This window comes from Artemia franciscana, chromosome 16, assembly GCF_032884065.1.
Source record: "Artemia franciscana chromosome 16, ASM3288406v1, whole genome shotgun sequence".
Lineage (NCBI taxonomy): Eukaryota > Metazoa > Arthropoda > Branchiopoda > Anostraca > Artemiidae > Artemia > Artemia franciscana.
In genome coordinates, this window is record NC_088878.1 from 23,306,768 (window position 1) to 23,325,435 (window position 18,668).

General features: G+C 35.1%; 1 protein-coding gene and 1 long non-coding RNA gene across 3 annotated transcripts in view; one reads left to right on the forward strand and one right to left on the reverse strand.

Moving 5' to 3' along the window:
* LOC136037243 (uncharacterized) overlaps nucleotides 1–18,668 on the forward strand; it is a 303,458-nt gene that overhangs the window by 231,644 nt on the left and 53,146 nt on the right. Inside the window, exon 2 of the long non-coding RNA XR_010619894.1 lies at nucleotides 15,384–16,315. This is a non-coding gene — a long non-coding RNA (uncharacterized LOC136037243). The remainder of the gene's footprint in view (nucleotides 1–15,383; nucleotides 16,316–18,668) is intronic.
* Nucleotides 1–18,668, reverse strand: part of LOC136037241 (adenosine receptor A2b-like) — a 157,513-nt gene that overhangs the window by 69,501 nt on the left and 69,344 nt on the right. For both annotated transcript variants that reach the window (XM_065719856.1, XM_065719855.1), the window contains exon 3: nucleotides 10,661–10,785. In XM_065719856.1, coding sequence (XP_065575928.1) covers nucleotides 10,661–10,785 — 125 coding nt within the window. The remainder of the gene's footprint in view (nucleotides 1–10,660; nucleotides 10,786–18,668) is intronic.

The following is an 18,668-nucleotide window of genomic DNA, read 5'->3' on the forward strand; positions in this document are numbered from 1 at the left end:
CATCATTACTTCTTAACGAAAAGTTCGGCCAAGACTGTGTGATAAAAGCTAACATTTTACAAGCTAAAAAGGTTCATTCATTGAACTAACTGTATTTATTAAAAATTGAAATAATTTCTCTGCAGCTAATATTGTAGTTCTTTCGGGATTGGGCTTGTTTTTATTTGTTCCTATTTTTGTTTTATTTTGAATTAGATTATTTTCTGTAATTAATTTTGTGTACATAGGGTTGAGTGTGTATTCACCCAAGTTATTGAGTTGAGTGTGTAATATAGAGCCGCATATTAAAAAAGAATTAAATTTTATTACAGACATACTTTTTGGCAACGGGTACCAATTTCTCTTATAAATACTGTTATTGCTCAAAGATTAAAGATGCATTCTTCTAAAGCCTTAAATCCCACACCAGAAAACGATTCGAATAATCCCACAAGCACGATTTGCCTACCTTATATTCTGAAAATTGCTTCAAATCTGAAAAAAGTTTGTTTAAAAAACAATTTACGTGTTGTATTCACAAGTAATTTAAGTATAATGAATCTTCTCAATTCTGGTAAGGATAAAACCCCAGTTACTCGTCTAAGAGGGGTGTATCAAATACCATGTAGTTGTGGAAATTATTACATTGGTCGAACACACCAAAATTTAGGAACAAGATTACAGCAACACAAAGAAAGTATTGAAAAAGCATTAAAACCTAGAAATAACTCCATATCTTTCGATTCAGCTTTAAGTAATCATATTTTTGAAAATCCAAACCATTATGTTCTATTTGACGAAACAATTGTAATTAGCAATGACCTAGGAATCAAACAAACAGTCCGCGAGGCAATCAAAATCAAACTAAACTTAAATAATAATACATCCCTAAATAGAGACTTGGGTGAACACACACTCAACCCTATGTACACAAAATTAATTACAGAAAATAATCTAATTCAAAATAAAACAAAAATAGGAACGAATAAAAACAAGCCCAATCCCAAAAGAACTACAAGATTAGCTGCAGAGAAGGCAAATCTCGCAATAAGAAATTATTCCAATTTTTAATAAATACAGTTAGTTCAATGAATGAACCTTTTTAGCTTGTAAAATGTTAGCTTTTATCACACAGTCTTGACCGAACTTTTCGTTAAGAAGTAATGATGCCAAGGCTATTTAAAAAGAAGAATGGATTTTTAACCGCTTTTGTTGTAAGTGTTTTGTTGTTTATTATTTTCTTTGCTGAAGAAATATTCAGATAGATTTTGTTGGTTCACTGTCTTGGGAAAAGAAAGTCCTCATTATTCTCTCTTTTGTAGTTGTATTTTTTTTTTTTTTTTTTTACTAAATGGCTTTCTCATAGTTTTGATCGGACAATTTTGATAAAAAGCAATGGGGGAGGAGGCCTAGTTGCCCTCCAATTTCCGGTTACTTAAAAATGCAACTAGATTTTTTTTTACGAAATTTTTGTTAGTAATAAACATGCGTACCTTACGAATCAACTTACGTAACAAACTTCTATATTTGTGTATTTTTATTACGTATATGAGGGGTTCACCCCCTTGTCAATACCTCGCTATTTACACTAAAGTTTGAATTGTGTCCCAAATCTTCAAGAATGACCCCTGAATCACAAATACCGTTGAATAAATAGTTGGAATTATTAAAAATACTTTAGCGTAAAGAGCAAGTATTGTGGAGGAGATGAATCCCTTATATACGTAATATCTTATGTTCGTTTTAAGTTTTAATGCTGCTCATTTCTTAAAAAATCATTTATTTTCTCATCGTTTTTTTTTTAATAATGCTAGAAAACCCCGCGCCCCCTTCATGGAAATTCTCTTCCTTCGTGATAAATTCCACCATGAAAAAGTACCGCCTGAAAACGTCTGTACACTTCATAATAACCATTACTATATGTGAAGCATGGTCAAAGTTTGTAACTTGCAGCCCCTCCCCCGGGAAGTGTAGGGGATTAAGTCGTCCCCAAATACATAGTTATTAGGTTTTCGACTAAGCTAAACAGAAAGGTTATCTCAAAATTTTGATCCGGTGACTTTGGGAAAAAGATGTGCGTTGGAGGGGGCCTAGGTGCCCTCCAATTTTTTCGGTCACTTGAAAAGGGCACTAGAACTTGTCATTTCCGTTATTATGAGCCCTCTTGCGACATTCTAGGACCACTGGGTCGATACGATCACCCCTGGGAAAAAACAAAAACAAAAACACCAACAAACAAATAAACACGCATCCGTGATCTGACTTCTGGCAAAAAAATAAGAAATTCCACATTTTTGTAGATAGGAGCTTGAAACTTCTAGAGTAGGGTTTTCTAATACGCAGAACCTGATGGTGTGATTTTTAGGGGGTGTTTCCCCCTTTCTAAAATAAGGTAAATTTTCTCAGGCTCATAACTTTTGATGGGTGAGACTAAACTTGATGAAACTATTGGTATTAAAATTCCGTTTTTTAGAGTTTCGGTTACTATTGAGCCAGTTCACTCCTTACTACAGTTCGTTACCGCGAACTGCTTGACTAAGGAGCGACATCAAAACTTAAAACGAGCAGAAATACTGAAAGAGGCTGCCACTCCCCCTCTGCTCTACTTTTTAAAGTTATAGCAAGTTTCGGCCTAAAGAGCGATTTGCTTAGGATGGGACAACCCCTTTCACACACGGAGTAATTTCTGTTCTTTTTTAAGTTTTAGTGTCGATCCATACTTTCAGTTGAAAAACCTTGTTTTTTTTTTAACTAATTTCTGATAGTTTTCTAAGTAATGCCAGGGAATCCCTGAGACACAAAATTGTGTACACGGTTTTGAAGGCCGTGGGGGGAAACTAATCCATGAACAAGTAATAATAAACAGAATTATTTTTCCATTGTGTGGATAATGCATAATAACTTTTTTTCTTGAATGTCACGAATTCCCATGTGCCTTTTGGTTGTTTTTCTTCCCTTTTTACGGTCAGGAAATGTAATATCTATTGCGTGATATATTTTTCATTTTATGCTGATTTTTCAATTACACAAACTACTTTTAAAATATTCTAACATTATTTGGTTAATTTTCAGGAACTGACACCATAACATAGTTGAGAATTGGTCAAGGTTAGGCCAAGTACATAAATTTTCGGGAAAAAGCTTTAAATTCCATGATACTTTACGCCCAGCCCTCTAATGTCCCATGCGTGTTGCCATGCGTGATTTTTTTTTTCTCCGTGTGCCCATAAATAAAACCAATGATGATAAAATCAAAAAACAGAAAAAACACAGTTGAGCTAAATGTTTTCACACAAAGGAGGGGAGGGGGTAAAGCATAAAAGAAGATAAAAATTGAGACAGCCATTTTGCTTAGCATAGTTGAACCAAAATATTGCCAAGCCCTACTGGCGGGGGTTATGCCATACGTTGGGATTCATGATTCTAGAGTTAACTAAGGCTGATATTTTAGAAGGGTAACAACCTTCCGGGAAGTTATGAGGTTGGTAGACTCCAAGATAAGAATTTGCGAAAAACTTTCCAGGGAAAAGTTGAATATAAACCGAAGAGTCCAAAATTTAACGACGTAGAAGAAGGATGGGATAACTTTAGGAAAAGGGTTTTCGAAGTACCAGATAACATCTTAAGGAGAAATTCCAGATACGTAGCTTGGAATAACAGCGAAAACACTTTAGGGCTGGTATAAAAGAGGAGGGATTTCTACCAGAAGTATTTGGGTGACAGATCATATGGAGGATTATGAGGAAAGTAGAAAAGTTTTAAATGTTAGTCAGTGAGGCTTAAAGTTGAGGTCATGAATAAAATTGCCGAAGATTTCGAATATATACTAAGGAGGTATAGTGGTAAAGTATTTTACTGGCAAGTTAAAGAATTGAGGGGGAATAGTCGATCTGGACTCGTCCAAGCAAAGATAGGAACAGGGCCTCAATCAGTGGAATGGAAAGTTTAAAGTGAGGAAAGTTAAGGGGAAGTTTAATGGTGATAATGTTTCGGGAAATGATACGGAAAAAAATAAAAAAGTTTGTGACAAATTGAAAGCGAAGGCAGATTTTTTTTTGCGAGAAAGCTAGAAACAGTACTAAAGGGATGGAAATATCCTAAACCTCAAGTGCTGATTGGGAGGTAATTGAGTTTTGTAATATGGCGGTTATGAGATAAATTACTGAAAATTCTGAAAGTAACGTTTGAAAAAGAAAAATACGCAGAGACTTTAGGAAAATTTTAACTAGAGATTTTGAGAAGAAAAGGTGCGGGGGAGGAGGCCTAGTTGCCCTCCAATTTTTTTATTTACTTAAAAAGGCAACTAGAACTTTTAATTTTTACGAACGTTTTCATTAGTTGAAAAATATACGTAGCTTACGAATTAACTTACGTAACTAACTTCTATATTCGTTTGTTTTTATTACGCATATGAAGGGATTCACCCCCTCGTCAATACCTCGCTCTTTACACTAAAGCTTAAATTTTCTCCCAATTCCTTAAGAATGACCCCTGAATCACAAAGGCCATAGAATAAATAGTTGAAATTACTAAAAATGCTCTAGCGTAAAGAGCAAGGTATTACGAGGAAGTGAACCCCTCATAACAGTAATAGTTTCTGTTCGTTTTAAGTTTTAATGCTGCTCCTTACTTTCAGTTGAAAAAATTTTCATATTTATTTTTTCAGTATTTTTTCAAAATAATGCTAGAAAATCCTGCGCCCCCTTCATTGAAATTGTCTTCCCCCATGACAAATTCCTCCATGGAAAGATTCTCTCATGTAATCCCCCCTCAAATTCTCTCCCCCTAAACCAAATATATCCCCCTGAAATGTCTGTACACTTCCCAATAACCATTACTATATGTAAACACTGGTCAAAGTTTGTAACTTGCAGCCCCTCCCACGGGGACTGTGGGGAGTAAGTCATCCCCAAAGAAATAGTTATTAGATTATTCGACTATGGTGAATAAAATAACTATCTTAGAATTTTAATCCGGTGACTTTGGGGAAAAATGGGCGTGGGAGGGGGCCTAGGTGCCCTTAAATTTTTTTGGTCACTTAAAAAGGGCACTAGATCCTTTAATTTCCGTTAGAATGAGTCCTCTTGCGACATCCTAGGACCACTGAGTCGATATGATCACCCAAAGGTGTTGTTTTTTTGGAAAAAAAACAACAAATAAACAAATAAACACGCATCCGTGATCTGTCTTCTGGCAGAAAATGCAAAACTCTACATTTTTATAGATAGGAGCTTGAAACTTCTATAATCGGGTTCTCTGATACGCCGAATCTGATGGTGTGATTTTCGTTAAGATTGTATGACTTTTAGGGGGGGCGGTTTCCCCTATTTTCTAAAATAAGGCAAATTTTCTCAGGCTCTTAACTTTTGATGGGTAAGACTAAACTTGATGAAACTTATATATTCAAAATCAGCATTAAAATACGATTCTTTTGATGTAACTATTGGTACCAAAATTCCATTTTTTGAGTTTCGGTTACTGTTGAGCCGGGTCGCTCCTTACTACAGTTCGTTACCACGAACTGTTTGATACCATTGTCTTCAGTCTTTCATTCGTCTTCGTGGTGTGAAGACCATTTAGTCTAAAAAGGATAAAACTAATTGGACTGGTTTGACTGGATTTTATTGTCGCATTGCAAAGTGAAATAACTAACCGGTTTTGGCTCACCCGGAGATTTACTGTTTACCTGTGCTTGATTACATGCTGAATTAAATCAATAAGAAAGTGGCTTTATTGCAATCATTATGGCAGTATCACAAAAGAACTTTGATGAAGCAGTGAAGATTTTAACGGAAAAACTTGATGCCGTAATCCGTTCTCAAAGGGACATCAACAAGTCCATTCAGTCCCTTACAGGGGAAATAGCTACGCTAAAAAAGGATGCCTCCGATCGAGATATAAAAATTGGCCAACTGGAAAAGGAGTTGGAGGATCAAAAATTAAGGTGTGATCAACTGGAGAATCAGGTACTGGAAAGTGATGTCAAGGACCGCAAATTAAATTTGTTAATTCATGGCATGCCTACTGAGCGGCCGTCTCAAACAGTTGAAGAAAATGTGAAAATTTTTTTATCTGATACAATGGAGATAAGCGACCCCATTCAGATTACGAAGTGCTACCGTATGCTTGGTGGTTCCGTTAACGTTACTAATCGAAGGCCTCGTCCGGCACCTATATTTATCTCGGTTGTAAACGAACAGAACATTCAGAGGATTCTCAACTCAGTTCGTAAATTGAAGGGGAGCGGCATTCGTGTGTGCACGGATCTTCCCCCCAAGCTAAACGCTATTCGAAATGAACTTCTTGCGAAAGCAAAGGATTTACGTGAATCCGATTCTGCAAAGTTTACGCGTGTTAAACAGAAGGGCTCGAAGCTTTGGCTTGAATCCAAATCCACGGCCTCGTCACCCTGGGAGAGAGTGATGGACTAGTTATTGCTGTCCCTTTGTGATTATTATTAGTATTGTGATAGACATTTTGATTGATTTTCTTGCCACTTCTGTCACAGTGTTGTGTACATGTTGGGTTCTACAACCTCGTTTTTTGCGTATGATCTTTTTTTTAGTTTTCTAGTGTTAGTAGGTCTAGTGAAAAAAATCAGGTTTCGAGGTCTTGTTTGTTCTCTGCCACTTTTTTACCCGATTTGCCTGATTAGTGGTGCGGTGCCATTTCCACTTTTTCGTCGTGCCTGCCTGGGACATAAGGTAAAGATGAAATTTATATATAGCACGTGAGTAGTGGGGAGTCTGGGGGAGGATTGGGGAGCCGCCTCGATGATCAGCTTGATCTAAAAAATATTTATTATGATTTTTCCCCTTTTGCTAAAGGTGTTTATGATGATCATTTAGCTAGCCTTCCTGCTACTGATTTTTTATTTGAAGGGGATTTAGGAACACCTGTATTTGATGGGAACTTAAGATCAGCACTTTTTAACTGCAGAGGTTTGGCTAGTAGCCACGAGTTTGTTTCGCAGTTACTTTGTAACCACAGAGTAAGTATTTTAGGCCTATGTGAAACCTTTTTAAGTAATGAAAATGCAGAATTCATGAATTGTGATGGGTTTAAATTTATATCTAATAATAGGGAAAATAGACAGGGTGGCGGAGTTGGACTTTTTGTTCGGGATGATATTCCATTTGTTGTGAAGAAGCAACTATCTAAGCATGACCAAGAGATGACCTTTGAGAGCATTTGCATTGAGTGTGTGATCGATAATAGGAAAGTTCTTGTTTGTGTTGTTTATCGATCACCATCGGCTTCGTTACAAGAGTTTTTGCGAATTTATGAATGCTTCATTGAAGATGTGACTAATTTGAATTCTGAGCAAGTTCTGGTAATGGGTGATTTTAATATTAATTTATTGTTAGCTCAGACAAATAGACCGGGAATTTCTAATCATTTGCATGAAAAATCGCTTGAGTTTCTGTGCATGAACCTATCAAAATCACTTTTACCATCATGCAGGTCTGCGACCCGGGTTACGGAAGATACGGCTACTCTCATTGATAACATTTTTTCTACTATCCCCGTTACTCTTTCGCATATTATATTTACAGATGTTTCTGACCATTGTGTGGTAGTTGCGGATGTTGGAATTAATCACAGACCAAAATTTTCGGAATTTAAACAAACTCGAAAAATTGATAAAGAAGGAATGGATAAATTGAGGAACCTTTTGTATTTAAATGAATGGACTGCAATTCTAGAATGTGAATGCCCTGAGATTTCTACGGCTCTGTTTTTAAAATATTTCCGTGAGTGCTTGGATGAAGCATGTCCATTGAGACGCATTAAAATAAAAAAATATACACTCCCTAAAAAACCATGGATCTCACGCGGGCTTCTACACTCTATTTCAATAAAAAATAAGCTATTTAAAATATCTATGTCATTCCCATCTACTAAAAATAAAGAAGAGTTTAAAAAGTATAAAAATGTCCTGACACAGTTAATTCGGAAAGCAAAAGCTAGATATTTTGAAAAATCATTTCTAGAAGCTCGTGGGGATCAAAAACATACTTGGAGACTTATTAACTCTCTGTTGGGAAGGTCTCAAAAATCTTCATTTCCGAATGAAATGTTACGTGGTGATGGTACTTTTTCTTCCGATAAGCAGGAAATAGTGAACTTGCTCAATGCTCATTTTGTAAGCATCGGTGAAAAAACAGCTAATGCATCTCATGTTTCTCCAAATAATAATAACAATGATTTATTTAAAGATCACATGCCCCCTCCCTCTGATAAAAGCATGTTCCTTTCCCCGGTTACTGAAATTGAACTAAAACAGATCATATCTAAAATGAAGAACGGTTCATCTGAAGCCCTTGATGGATCTTCTACTAATTTGGTCAAAGAAATTTTCCCAGTTATATCACCGGTTTTATGCCACATTATTAATCTTATATTTGTAACCGGTGTCTATCCTTCAACATTTAAATCAGCAAGAATTGTGGCCCTACATAAAGGTGATGACCCGAGGCTTCCTGCTAATTATCGTCCTATATCGATAATCTCTGCTTTTTCGAAGGTTGTAGAGCGCGCACTGTATAACAGAATTTATTCTTTTTTTGAGAAATTTGATTACATTTCTAAACTTCAGTTTGGATTTAGAAAAGAGCATTGCAGTGATCATCCTATGGCTATTATTGTCCAACATATTAATGATTGTCTTGACCGTGGAGAAACGCCTGCAACTATATTTTTAGACATACAGAAAGCTTTTGATTCCATTTCTCATGAAATTCTTTTGTATAAGCTTTCGAATGCTGGTATTCGTGGTAATTGCCTTAGGTTACTTGAATCGTATCTTCATGGGAGGCAGCAGATACTTATATATAATGATGTTAGATCTGATTCTTTACAGCAGTCAGATAAGGTTGGTGTTCCCCAGGGATCCGTATTAGGACCTCTGCTTTTCCTAGTTTACATTAATGATTTGTGCTCAGCTACTGGAGTTTCTTCTATAGACACTCAGTTTGCTGACGACACTGCAGCAACCGTTTCTGGTAAATCTCGTGAAGAGCTAGTGGTCAATTTAACATCCGCATATGATAGATTGTCTACTTGGCTCTCTGATAATAGACTACTTCTGAATAGAAAGAAGACTAAGTTTATTGTTTACAGCAGGACGGGTCACAAGTTTCCAGATATAGAATCAGTTTCCATTTCTGCGAATGAACCTGAGTCTGTTATTGAAAGGGTTGTATTGATAAGATATTTAGGAGTTGTGTTTGACGAGAATTTGTCATGGAAAGAGCAAATTAATCAGGTTAGAGCAAAGTCTGCCCGTGGAGTTGGTATAATGTGCAGACTGAAAAACCTTCTTCCATATTGCGCTCTTAAATCCATTTACTTTTCCCTTGTGCAATCCCATTTTGATTATGCATCTATTATTTTTTTGAACACTTTTAAAAGTAATGTTACCCCTCTACAGATTATACAAAATAAAGCAGTTCGTATACTTAAACCTTTTCTGCCTTCGCCATCAAACTTCCCCTTAAAATCCACAACAGAGACCCTTTTTTCACTTCATAATATTCTTCCTGTTCGGCAAAGTATCCAATTTTTAAGTGTTATGTTTAAGATTAAGCTTGAACGAGAAAAGCTCCCCAGATATTTTGCATCGATGGGTCTTATTTCTTCTCTTTCATCTTCACAAGTTGAAACCCGTGGTAAATATAATCTGCGGACTCCTAAGGTAGTTACAGAGAGGTCGCGTTTTTGCCTGAGGTATTTGATTCCTCTACATTGGGAAAGTTTGAAAAATGAGATTGATTTTAATATAAGCATATATGCTATAAGACGGAAGTTGAAAAGAGTGCTGATTGAAAGTTATAAATCTAAATAATATGATTTTTTATTTTTTTTTTATTTTTTTTTTTTTTATAGGGATGTTTATATATTTTTTTTTTTTTTAGTATTGGGTTGGTCTCTGGGGTTCGCCCATGAGGCCTCCAGATGTCTTATGACTCACTTGGTTTTAAGTTGTAAATTTAATTGTGTCTCAGGATGGTGCGCGGAGGATGGAAGTGGTATCGTACGGCACGGGATTAGTTTTTTATTTATTTCTGTCAAGTTTGGTTAAGAGAAGTTTTTATTTTTAATTTTGTGCATATTTAGTGTTTCTTAAAGGTAGCTCAATTGCATTCGAGCTATACTCTCAGCCTTGAGTTACCTAATATTTTGTATATATTGGTTATAATAAAAGAACCTTGAACCTTGAAACCTTGAACCTTGAACCTTGAACCTCGTGGCACGGTATACATCAGAAAAGGATTGGTTAGTGTACTAAACCCTTATATCTAACAGCTTAGGCAGTAAAGCCAGTAATAATAGTTCTATATTTCTATCTTCGGTGTGATGATGTCTATTGGATGGAGCATATAGTTATAGAAATAACAAATACAGCACTCAATTTAACCACGATTGAGATCCTTTATCTTTAATGGGGATTTTCGGATAAAGGCATGAGATTGGGGTTACTTGATTTGGGTTACTTTCTCCCAGGAGTACCATACCCACGATTTAGCTTAATTAAAGGAATATTAATTTTAAGGTAAAGGAAATATTCGATTTTTCGCTCAAAAAATTTAAAAACATGCTAAAAATTCCTCAAGAAAAACATGGGCCGAAATAGCTAGTTGACGTTAATAGGTAAAGTTACAAGAAAGATAAAACTTACAATTGTTACAGATACGTGAACTCCGACGATACTTAAAGCATACCAGGGTTTGACAACATAATATAGGTCACACTCTGACATCCCTCCAAGATTTTTCTGTACCTGTCGCATTCCGAGTGGCATTGCTAAAAGAAGAAGAAGAATCCATGAATCAAATCAGTCTTGGTAACGATGTGTTTTTGTTAAAGGAAAAGTCAAAAAATCTAATTTTTAGGTTTTTTAGGATGACCTGATCCCTCACAGCCCCTGGGGAGGGCTGCAAGCTATGCAGTTTGCCTATTGTTTGCACATAGTATTGGTCATTGGGAAGGATACGGACATTTTTCAGGATAGATTTTTCTAGTTGGGGGAGGGGGGTTACATGGGAGGATCTCTCTATGGAGGAATTTTTCGTGGGAGAAGGGAATTTTCCATGGAGGGGGATTCGAATTCTCCACAGTGTTTTAAACGATAAGAAATTAAATTAAAAAAACAAAGTTTTTCAACTGAATGTAAGGAGCAATATTAAAAATTAACAGACAGAAACTGTTCCGTATATGAGGGAGTCCCCCTCTCATCAGTACCTCGCTTTTTACCTGAAAGTTATTCCAGTTATTTAAGAATGACTCTTGAATCGCAAAGGCCGTTTAACTTGATTAATACACTCTTTAAAATTTACAAATAAAAAAATATTAGTATGAAGAGTAAGGTATTAAGGAGAGGGTGACCCTCATTGAGGCAAGTAAAGATATACTAAACCAAATTGAATTTTCAGTTTTGGCTCTAACTTTCATCTTTTCGTTTTCTATTTTTTTACTTAATTGTGACGATGCTCTTTACAACGAAAGGTATAATGCAACATTTAATATGCTCTACAAAATAATGATTTATTTAGTAGAACATATTAAATGTCCAGCGGAAAATTCCAGTCCCCCCCCAAAAAAAAATCCCACGGAAAATTTTCTCCTCACATAAAATTACCCCTGGAAACTTCCTTGCGATATCAAACAGTTCGTGGTAACGAACTGTAGTAAGGAGCGACCCGGCTCAATAGTAACCAAAACTCTAAAAAATGGAATTTTGATACCAATAGTTACATCAAAAGAATCGTATTTTAATGCTGATTTTAAATATATAGGTTTCATCAAGATTAGTTATACCCATCAAAAGTTACGAGCCTGAGATTATTTGCCTCATTTTAGAAAATAGGGAGAAACACCCCCTAAAAGTCATACAATCTTAACAAAACTCACACCATCAGATTCAGCATATTGGCTAACCTTATTGTAGAAGTTTCAAGCTCCTCTCTGCAAAAATGTGGAATTTTTCATGTTTTGCCAGAAGACAGATCACGGATGCGTGTTTATTTGTTAGTTTTTGTGTTTGTTTGTTTTTTTCCCAGGGGTGATCGTATCGACTGAGTGTTCCTAGAATCTTGCCAGAGGGCTCATTCTAACGAAAATTAAAAGTTCTAGTGCTCTTTTTAAGTGACCAAAAAAATGGAGGGCACCTAGGCCCCCTCCCACGGTCATTTTTTCCAAAAAGTCACCGGATCAAAATTCTGAGATAGCCATTTTATTCACCATAGTCGAAAAACCCAATAGCTATGTCTTTAGGGCGGCTTACTGACCTGTGTTTATATATAGTAATGGTTACTGGGAAGTGTACAGACGTTTTCAGGGGGATTTTTTGTTTAGGGGGAGAGTTGAGGGGGAGGTTACGTGGGAGGATGTTTCCATGGAGAAACTTCTCATGGGGGAAGAGAATTTCAATGAAGGGGGCCCAGGATTTTCTAGCATTACTTGAAAAAACAATGAAAAAACAAATATGAAGTTTTTTTTTACTGAAAGTAAGGAGCAGCATTAAAACTTAAAACGAACAAAAATCATTCCGCATATGGGGGGTTTACCTCCTCGTTATACCTCAGTCTTTACGCTAAAGTATTTTTAGTAATTTCAACTATTTGGCCTTTGTGATTCAGAGGTCATTCTTAAGGAATTGGGACAAAATCTAAGCTTTATTGTAAAGAGCGAGGTATCGATGAGGGGGCGAACCCTTTCATATATGTAATAAAAACATGAGAATACAAAATTTCTTTACGTAAGCTAATTTATAAGTTACGTATATCGTTTACTAATAAATAAATTCGTAGAAAATTAAAAGTTCTAGTTGCCTTTTTAATTAACCAAAAAATCGGAGAGTAACTAGGCTTCCTCCCCCGCTCTTTTTTCTCCAAATCATTCGATCAAAATTATGTGAAATCCATTTAGCCAAAAAAAAGAAAATAAATGCAAATTTCGTGTTAATTATTCCTCTACGGAGAGCCAAAATTCAACATTCATTGATTCAAAAACGTTCAGAAATTAAATAAAAAAAACAATGTTTTTTTTTAACTGAAAGTATGGAGCGACATTAAAACTTAAAACGAACAGAAATTACTTCGTATATGAAATGGGTTGTCCCCTTCGTAATCTCTCGCTCTTTACGCTAAAGTTCGACTCTTTGCCACAATTCCACTTTTTAAAACAATTAAAAGCTTTAGCGTAAAGAGCGATGGATTGCGAAGGGGACAGCCCATTTCATATACGGAGTAATTTCTGTTCGTTTTAAGTTTTAATGTCGCTCCTTACTTTCAGTTAAAATTTTTTTTTATTTTTTTATTTAATAAACTAGTAGCTCCAGATAGGGTCGTGTCTAGCAAAATTTTAAATATATATTTTTTTAATTTGATATCCTGTTTCGCATACATTTACTGACGAAAGTTGACTAAACAACGATTAAAATTAAATTTTTATGAAAAACATTTCACCTTATATTAGGACATATTTTAGAGATTGGCATTAGGTTTAATGGTTTTTGTCGATTGATAGAAGAATTAAATTTGTCCGTTCAGTTTAAATGAAATCTTATTTATCAATCTACTGTTTGCCTATTCAATAAAGAAATTGCAGAAACATTGGTAATTCATAATTGTCGTTGTAATAATTTTTTAAGGGCAAAACTGATTTTAGTGAACCCTAAAATTGCAACCAAGGTTGCCGCATCTAGCGTTAATTCACAATATATCGCACATTCTACAATAAATTGAATACAAAACTTTTCTGTTAAATGACCAAATTGTACTACTTTCGTGCTACCATTGCTTTTTTTTGTCTTGGGCAAAATAATGTGGAATTTGAAAAAAGGCAGAGTTTTCAAAAAAAAGAAACGCTGACTGCCGTTTTGCCCTGTTTGTTTCGAAGGATTGGCACGAAGTTTAATATTACCAGATAAGGGTCCGAAAATGAAAATCAGTGTTTCTACTATAGGAAAGTATTAGTCGCCACCGTTGGCTAAAAGTAACCCCCTGGAAAAAAAAAACTCAGTACTATGATCTATTGGTAGTGTTGTAACTGGTAAAATTGCTCACGGTAAAATTTGCTATTGTTAAGCATAATTTTTATTTGGTATAAAATTACTTATAAACGTAATTTTATGAACCCCCGTAAGATTGGTATCTTACCTATTTTACGCAATTTACGTATTTTACCAGTTTACGTATTATACGGTTTAAAAGCCCATCTCTCGGACTTATGTCTCTTGTTATCAGAACGATAAAGTGTATTATAGTGCAGGCAATTGCACTTTAAGATAGTGATTAAATAAAAAAAAAACTAGTTTTTTTAACTGAAAGTAAGGAGCGACATTAAAACTTAAAACGAACAGAAATTACTCCGTATATGAAATGGGTTGTCCCCTCCGCAATCCCTCGCTCTTTACGCTAAAGCTTTTAATTGTTTTAAAAAGCAGAATCGTGGCAAAGAGTCAAACTTTAGCAAACTTTCAAACTTTAGTTTAACTAGTTTAACTACTAGTTAACTAGTTACCTTTAGTTTAACTATCAAACTTTAGTTTAACTAGGCATTTCTAGTTTAATGTCTAGTTTTTAGTTAAGAAATACCTAGTTCTAGTTTAACGGCCCTTGTGCTTCAGAATTAGCTCTAAGGGAGAGACGATAGGAGGATGGACATAGAAATTGATATATGATCCTCAGGACTGTATCCAGGACATTCGGTTGGGGGGGGGGCTTCTTAACAGGAACGTTCACGTGAATCAGAATCTAAGTCTGAAGGAGATGATCTAGATTTACGGTAAATTTGTTGAAGACAGACATAATGACTCTGAAAGTGACTGAATGTTCTGCTCTTATGATCTAGTTCTTGGTTAATCAAATCATCAAAGTGTTAAAAATCTGTTTTAACACTGTTTAACAAAAAACTGTTTAACACTGTTTTTAAAACTGTTTTAAAAAATCTGTTTAACAAAAAACATAATAATATTAAATAGCCGAGAAAAATGTCAGCCAATGGACAGAAATAAGGAAAAATAATAGAGGCAGACATTTCATCAGGGACTTCCACCCAGCCCTCTTCATTGCTCAAAAAAAAGGAAGGAAAACCGATCTTTTTAATTAGCTCAGACTTAGCAGAAAAAAAGATTGAGTCAAGCAAACCAAAAAACTAAGCCAGAATGAATGAAAGACTATTCACCAGTTAGGTAAGGCAAAAATTCTCTGACTAGAGATTTAGCTTGCCTACTGACCTAATTTCCATTAAAATTGTGGTTAGATGATCTTAATTTAAACCAGAGAAAAATGTTATTTGAATCCTTTAATTTAAACTTATAGTAAATTGGGGCTATAGGAATATATCCAATATCTCTATTCAAAGCATGGTCTCTATTTATGTTATTTTCTTAATTTCAGGTGCCTTCGTAAAAGAATGTGGGAATCCATTAGCTTCAAATTTTAAACTTGCCTGAACAAAAACGAGCTACATGGTCTGGATTTTCAACAATATGGAGGGCCAAAGTAGAATTAATATACTCATTTTTATTTTAGATATCTCATAAATAACGACGAAGACCACACTGCCTTTCCATCACAAACACCAAAAACAAGAAGAACAATAGGGAATTTTTTAAACCAATGGGAAACAAATTAGAATGAATATTTCAGCCCTATGTCCAAGGGCCGTCCTCAGCAATACAAATAATAAAAAACAGTCCCAGTTTTTCAAAACAGTCCCAGCATCCTCAACTCAGAGAAGTTAAACCAGGACTGATAGATAAACTGTTATGAAACGAGGCAATTCATTGAAATGAAAGAAAATGATTTAAAAACACGTTTTAATGCCAGCCTACCTTTTTTCGCTGCTGATCTTATAGGTGTATTTGTGACAGGTTCTGTGTTAATATCTATTGTTTTTTTTATAATATTTCGTAAGGTCATTTTTAATTAAATTTGTGTATTGAGCATTCAGTGAATATTCTCCTAAATCCCTATATAATAAAATATTATTATTAATCTTAAGTCTGATTTCAATTTCTTCTCGAACTACTTGCTTTATGCCTAGATCATTGCTAATAATGGCGGATTCTTCAAAAAGTATTTTGTGGCAAGGATTTTCGAAAACATGGCTGCTTAAAGCAGAATCAAAAGAAACAGAAGTAATATTAGAATTCAGAGCTTTGGTGATATCATCTTTATGCTGTTGTAGGCGTTTCTTGAAATTCTGGTGGGTTTTCCTTACATACAATTTGCCACAGTCGCATGGTAATTGATAGACACCTCTTTGGCGAGTAACTGGAGTCTTATCTTTACCAGAATTTAGGAGATTTATGATTTTCAAATTATTGGTAAATACAACATACAGATTATTTTGTGTGCATACTTTTTTAAGATTTCTAGTGATTTTTGGGATATATAGGGGTTAAATTATGTTTTAGGGCTGTTACAGAATGTACAATACATTCTGTAACAGCCTTCATATCTGGTCCTTTTCGATGACCACTGAGTCAACAACATTTTTTTAGCTTCTAACCAGTTTTACATTTATTTTATAAAATTTATATTGTCTTCTTTGGGACATAGAATTACTTTTTTTGGACTTATAATTTTTTGGGGACTTGGAACTATTTTGGGATACCGAGAATTTCTTGGTTTGATACCCCCTCCCCCTTTATCTCGTATTTTACTGAAATGCATCTGATAGAAGTTTGGAGATGGCCAAATGTTGTTGTAGAGACTTCAAAAAAGGCTCATTCGGTTGGAAATTACAAGGGCTCGTGTCCTTTTTAATAAAAAAGGACACGAGCCCTTCCCACACCCACCATTTTCCCAAACAAATCAAAACAAAATTTTGAGATAGTCTTTTTGTTCAACATACATTAGAAGTCTGGAAAATATGTCTATGAGGATGACACCCCCCTTCCAGAGTGCTCAGGACTGGGATTATAAGTTATGCCCTGGGGACATATAAGGTATATATAGAAAAATTGATCTATGTAACTTCGGATGGGGCTCATTGGATTGGAAATCAGAAGTTTTAGTGCCTTTTTAATATTAAGAGCGATCAAAAGGTGGATACCCCCCCACACACACCTTGTATTTTCCGAAATGCACGCGATATAAATTTTATGATAGCCATTTGCTGACATGGAAACTTCAAAGAGAGCTCATTCGATTGGAAATTGAAAGGGCTAATGCCCTTCTTAATAGTCAAAAGCGATTGGAGGGCAACTAACCCCCCTCCCATGCCGTCAAAATTTTCAAATAGCCATTTTGTTCAACGTAATTGGAAAACCCACAAATTATGTCTTTGAGGTTGACAACCCCCCTCCCTCCAAACACACAGCCTCCAGGGCAAGGGCTGTAACTCATGTCCTGGGGGCAGATAAGGTTTATATTGAAAGGGTGATCGTATAAATTGTGGAAGGGGATCTTTGGATTGGTAATCAGAAGTTCTAGTGTCCTTTTTAAGATTGAGAGATATCGAAGGGTGGACCCTCCCACACACCTCGTAATATCCTGAAACATTTGAGACAACTTAAATTTTCAAACTTAAATTTTGAGATCGTCATTTGTTGTCGTAGAAACTTCAAAAAAGGATTACGAATGGAAATTGAAAGGGCTTGTGCGCTTTTTATTAGTCAAAATTGATTGGAGAGCAATAAGCGCCCCCTTAAACCAATCAGTGTCCAAAACACATCTAATCAAAATTTTGAGGTTGAAATTTTGTTCAGCGTATTTGAAAGGTCCGGAAATGATTTCACTTTTCTTTCTTTCACAAATAAAAAGTTACCAAAACTTCAAGGAATAAATATCTGTATATGTTAATTAAAGTAACGATCCACGGTCATTGGCATTTTGTTTGTTTTTTCAATCATTGGTTTTTTGGTCATTAGTTTTCAGTCATTTGATTTGTGTTCTGGTCTTAGAAAGCATGAGGATTATCATCCCTATTCATGTTAGTTTTTGCTCGTTTCGAGTTTAACTCAGCTGTTTATGTAATTTCTTTTGTTTTGAGTTTCTTTTATTTATTGACAATGATTTGTGGCTGTTTTATGCTTGGAAGATTATTTGACTTTATTTTTGCTAATTTTTGGCTTAATAGAGCCCTTTACTTTTCTTTGAAAAACTTGTTTTGCGGAAAACGTTTGTTAAATTAACCACAAATAGATCTCAAACCTTACAACAACAGTTTATTTCATTCATAGTGTTGTTCATAGCTTGAATAGGGAACAACTTCTTGCATTTATTTTATTTTGCTGTCGATTAAAGATGAGGCAAAGGGAATAATTGAAGAAGATATAAACATTCCCCCCTACACACTAAAAAACTTATTGTATGCCCTCTATAATCGTATGACACGTAAAAGTATTGGAAGGGGGGAGCATTTAAATAAGAAACTATTTTGAAAAACAACAGGTAGAAATTTTCTTAATTTAAATAAATTTAAATTTTATTAAAATAGTATTTAGTTTAGGGCATAGAAATTAGATTAACACTTATTTTTGTATTTATGATAATAGGCGTTGATTTGTTTATCCTAATCAGATTAACTAGTCTTTTCTTCTTTTTTTATATTTACCTCTCCCTTTAAAGGAAAGAAGTTCATTAATGACTTCCAATTTAGTTTTGTTATTATATATCTTCTGCAAACACTCTCCCAACGGCAGTGTTGCCAGATGGTTGGTTAAAGTTGTGCCA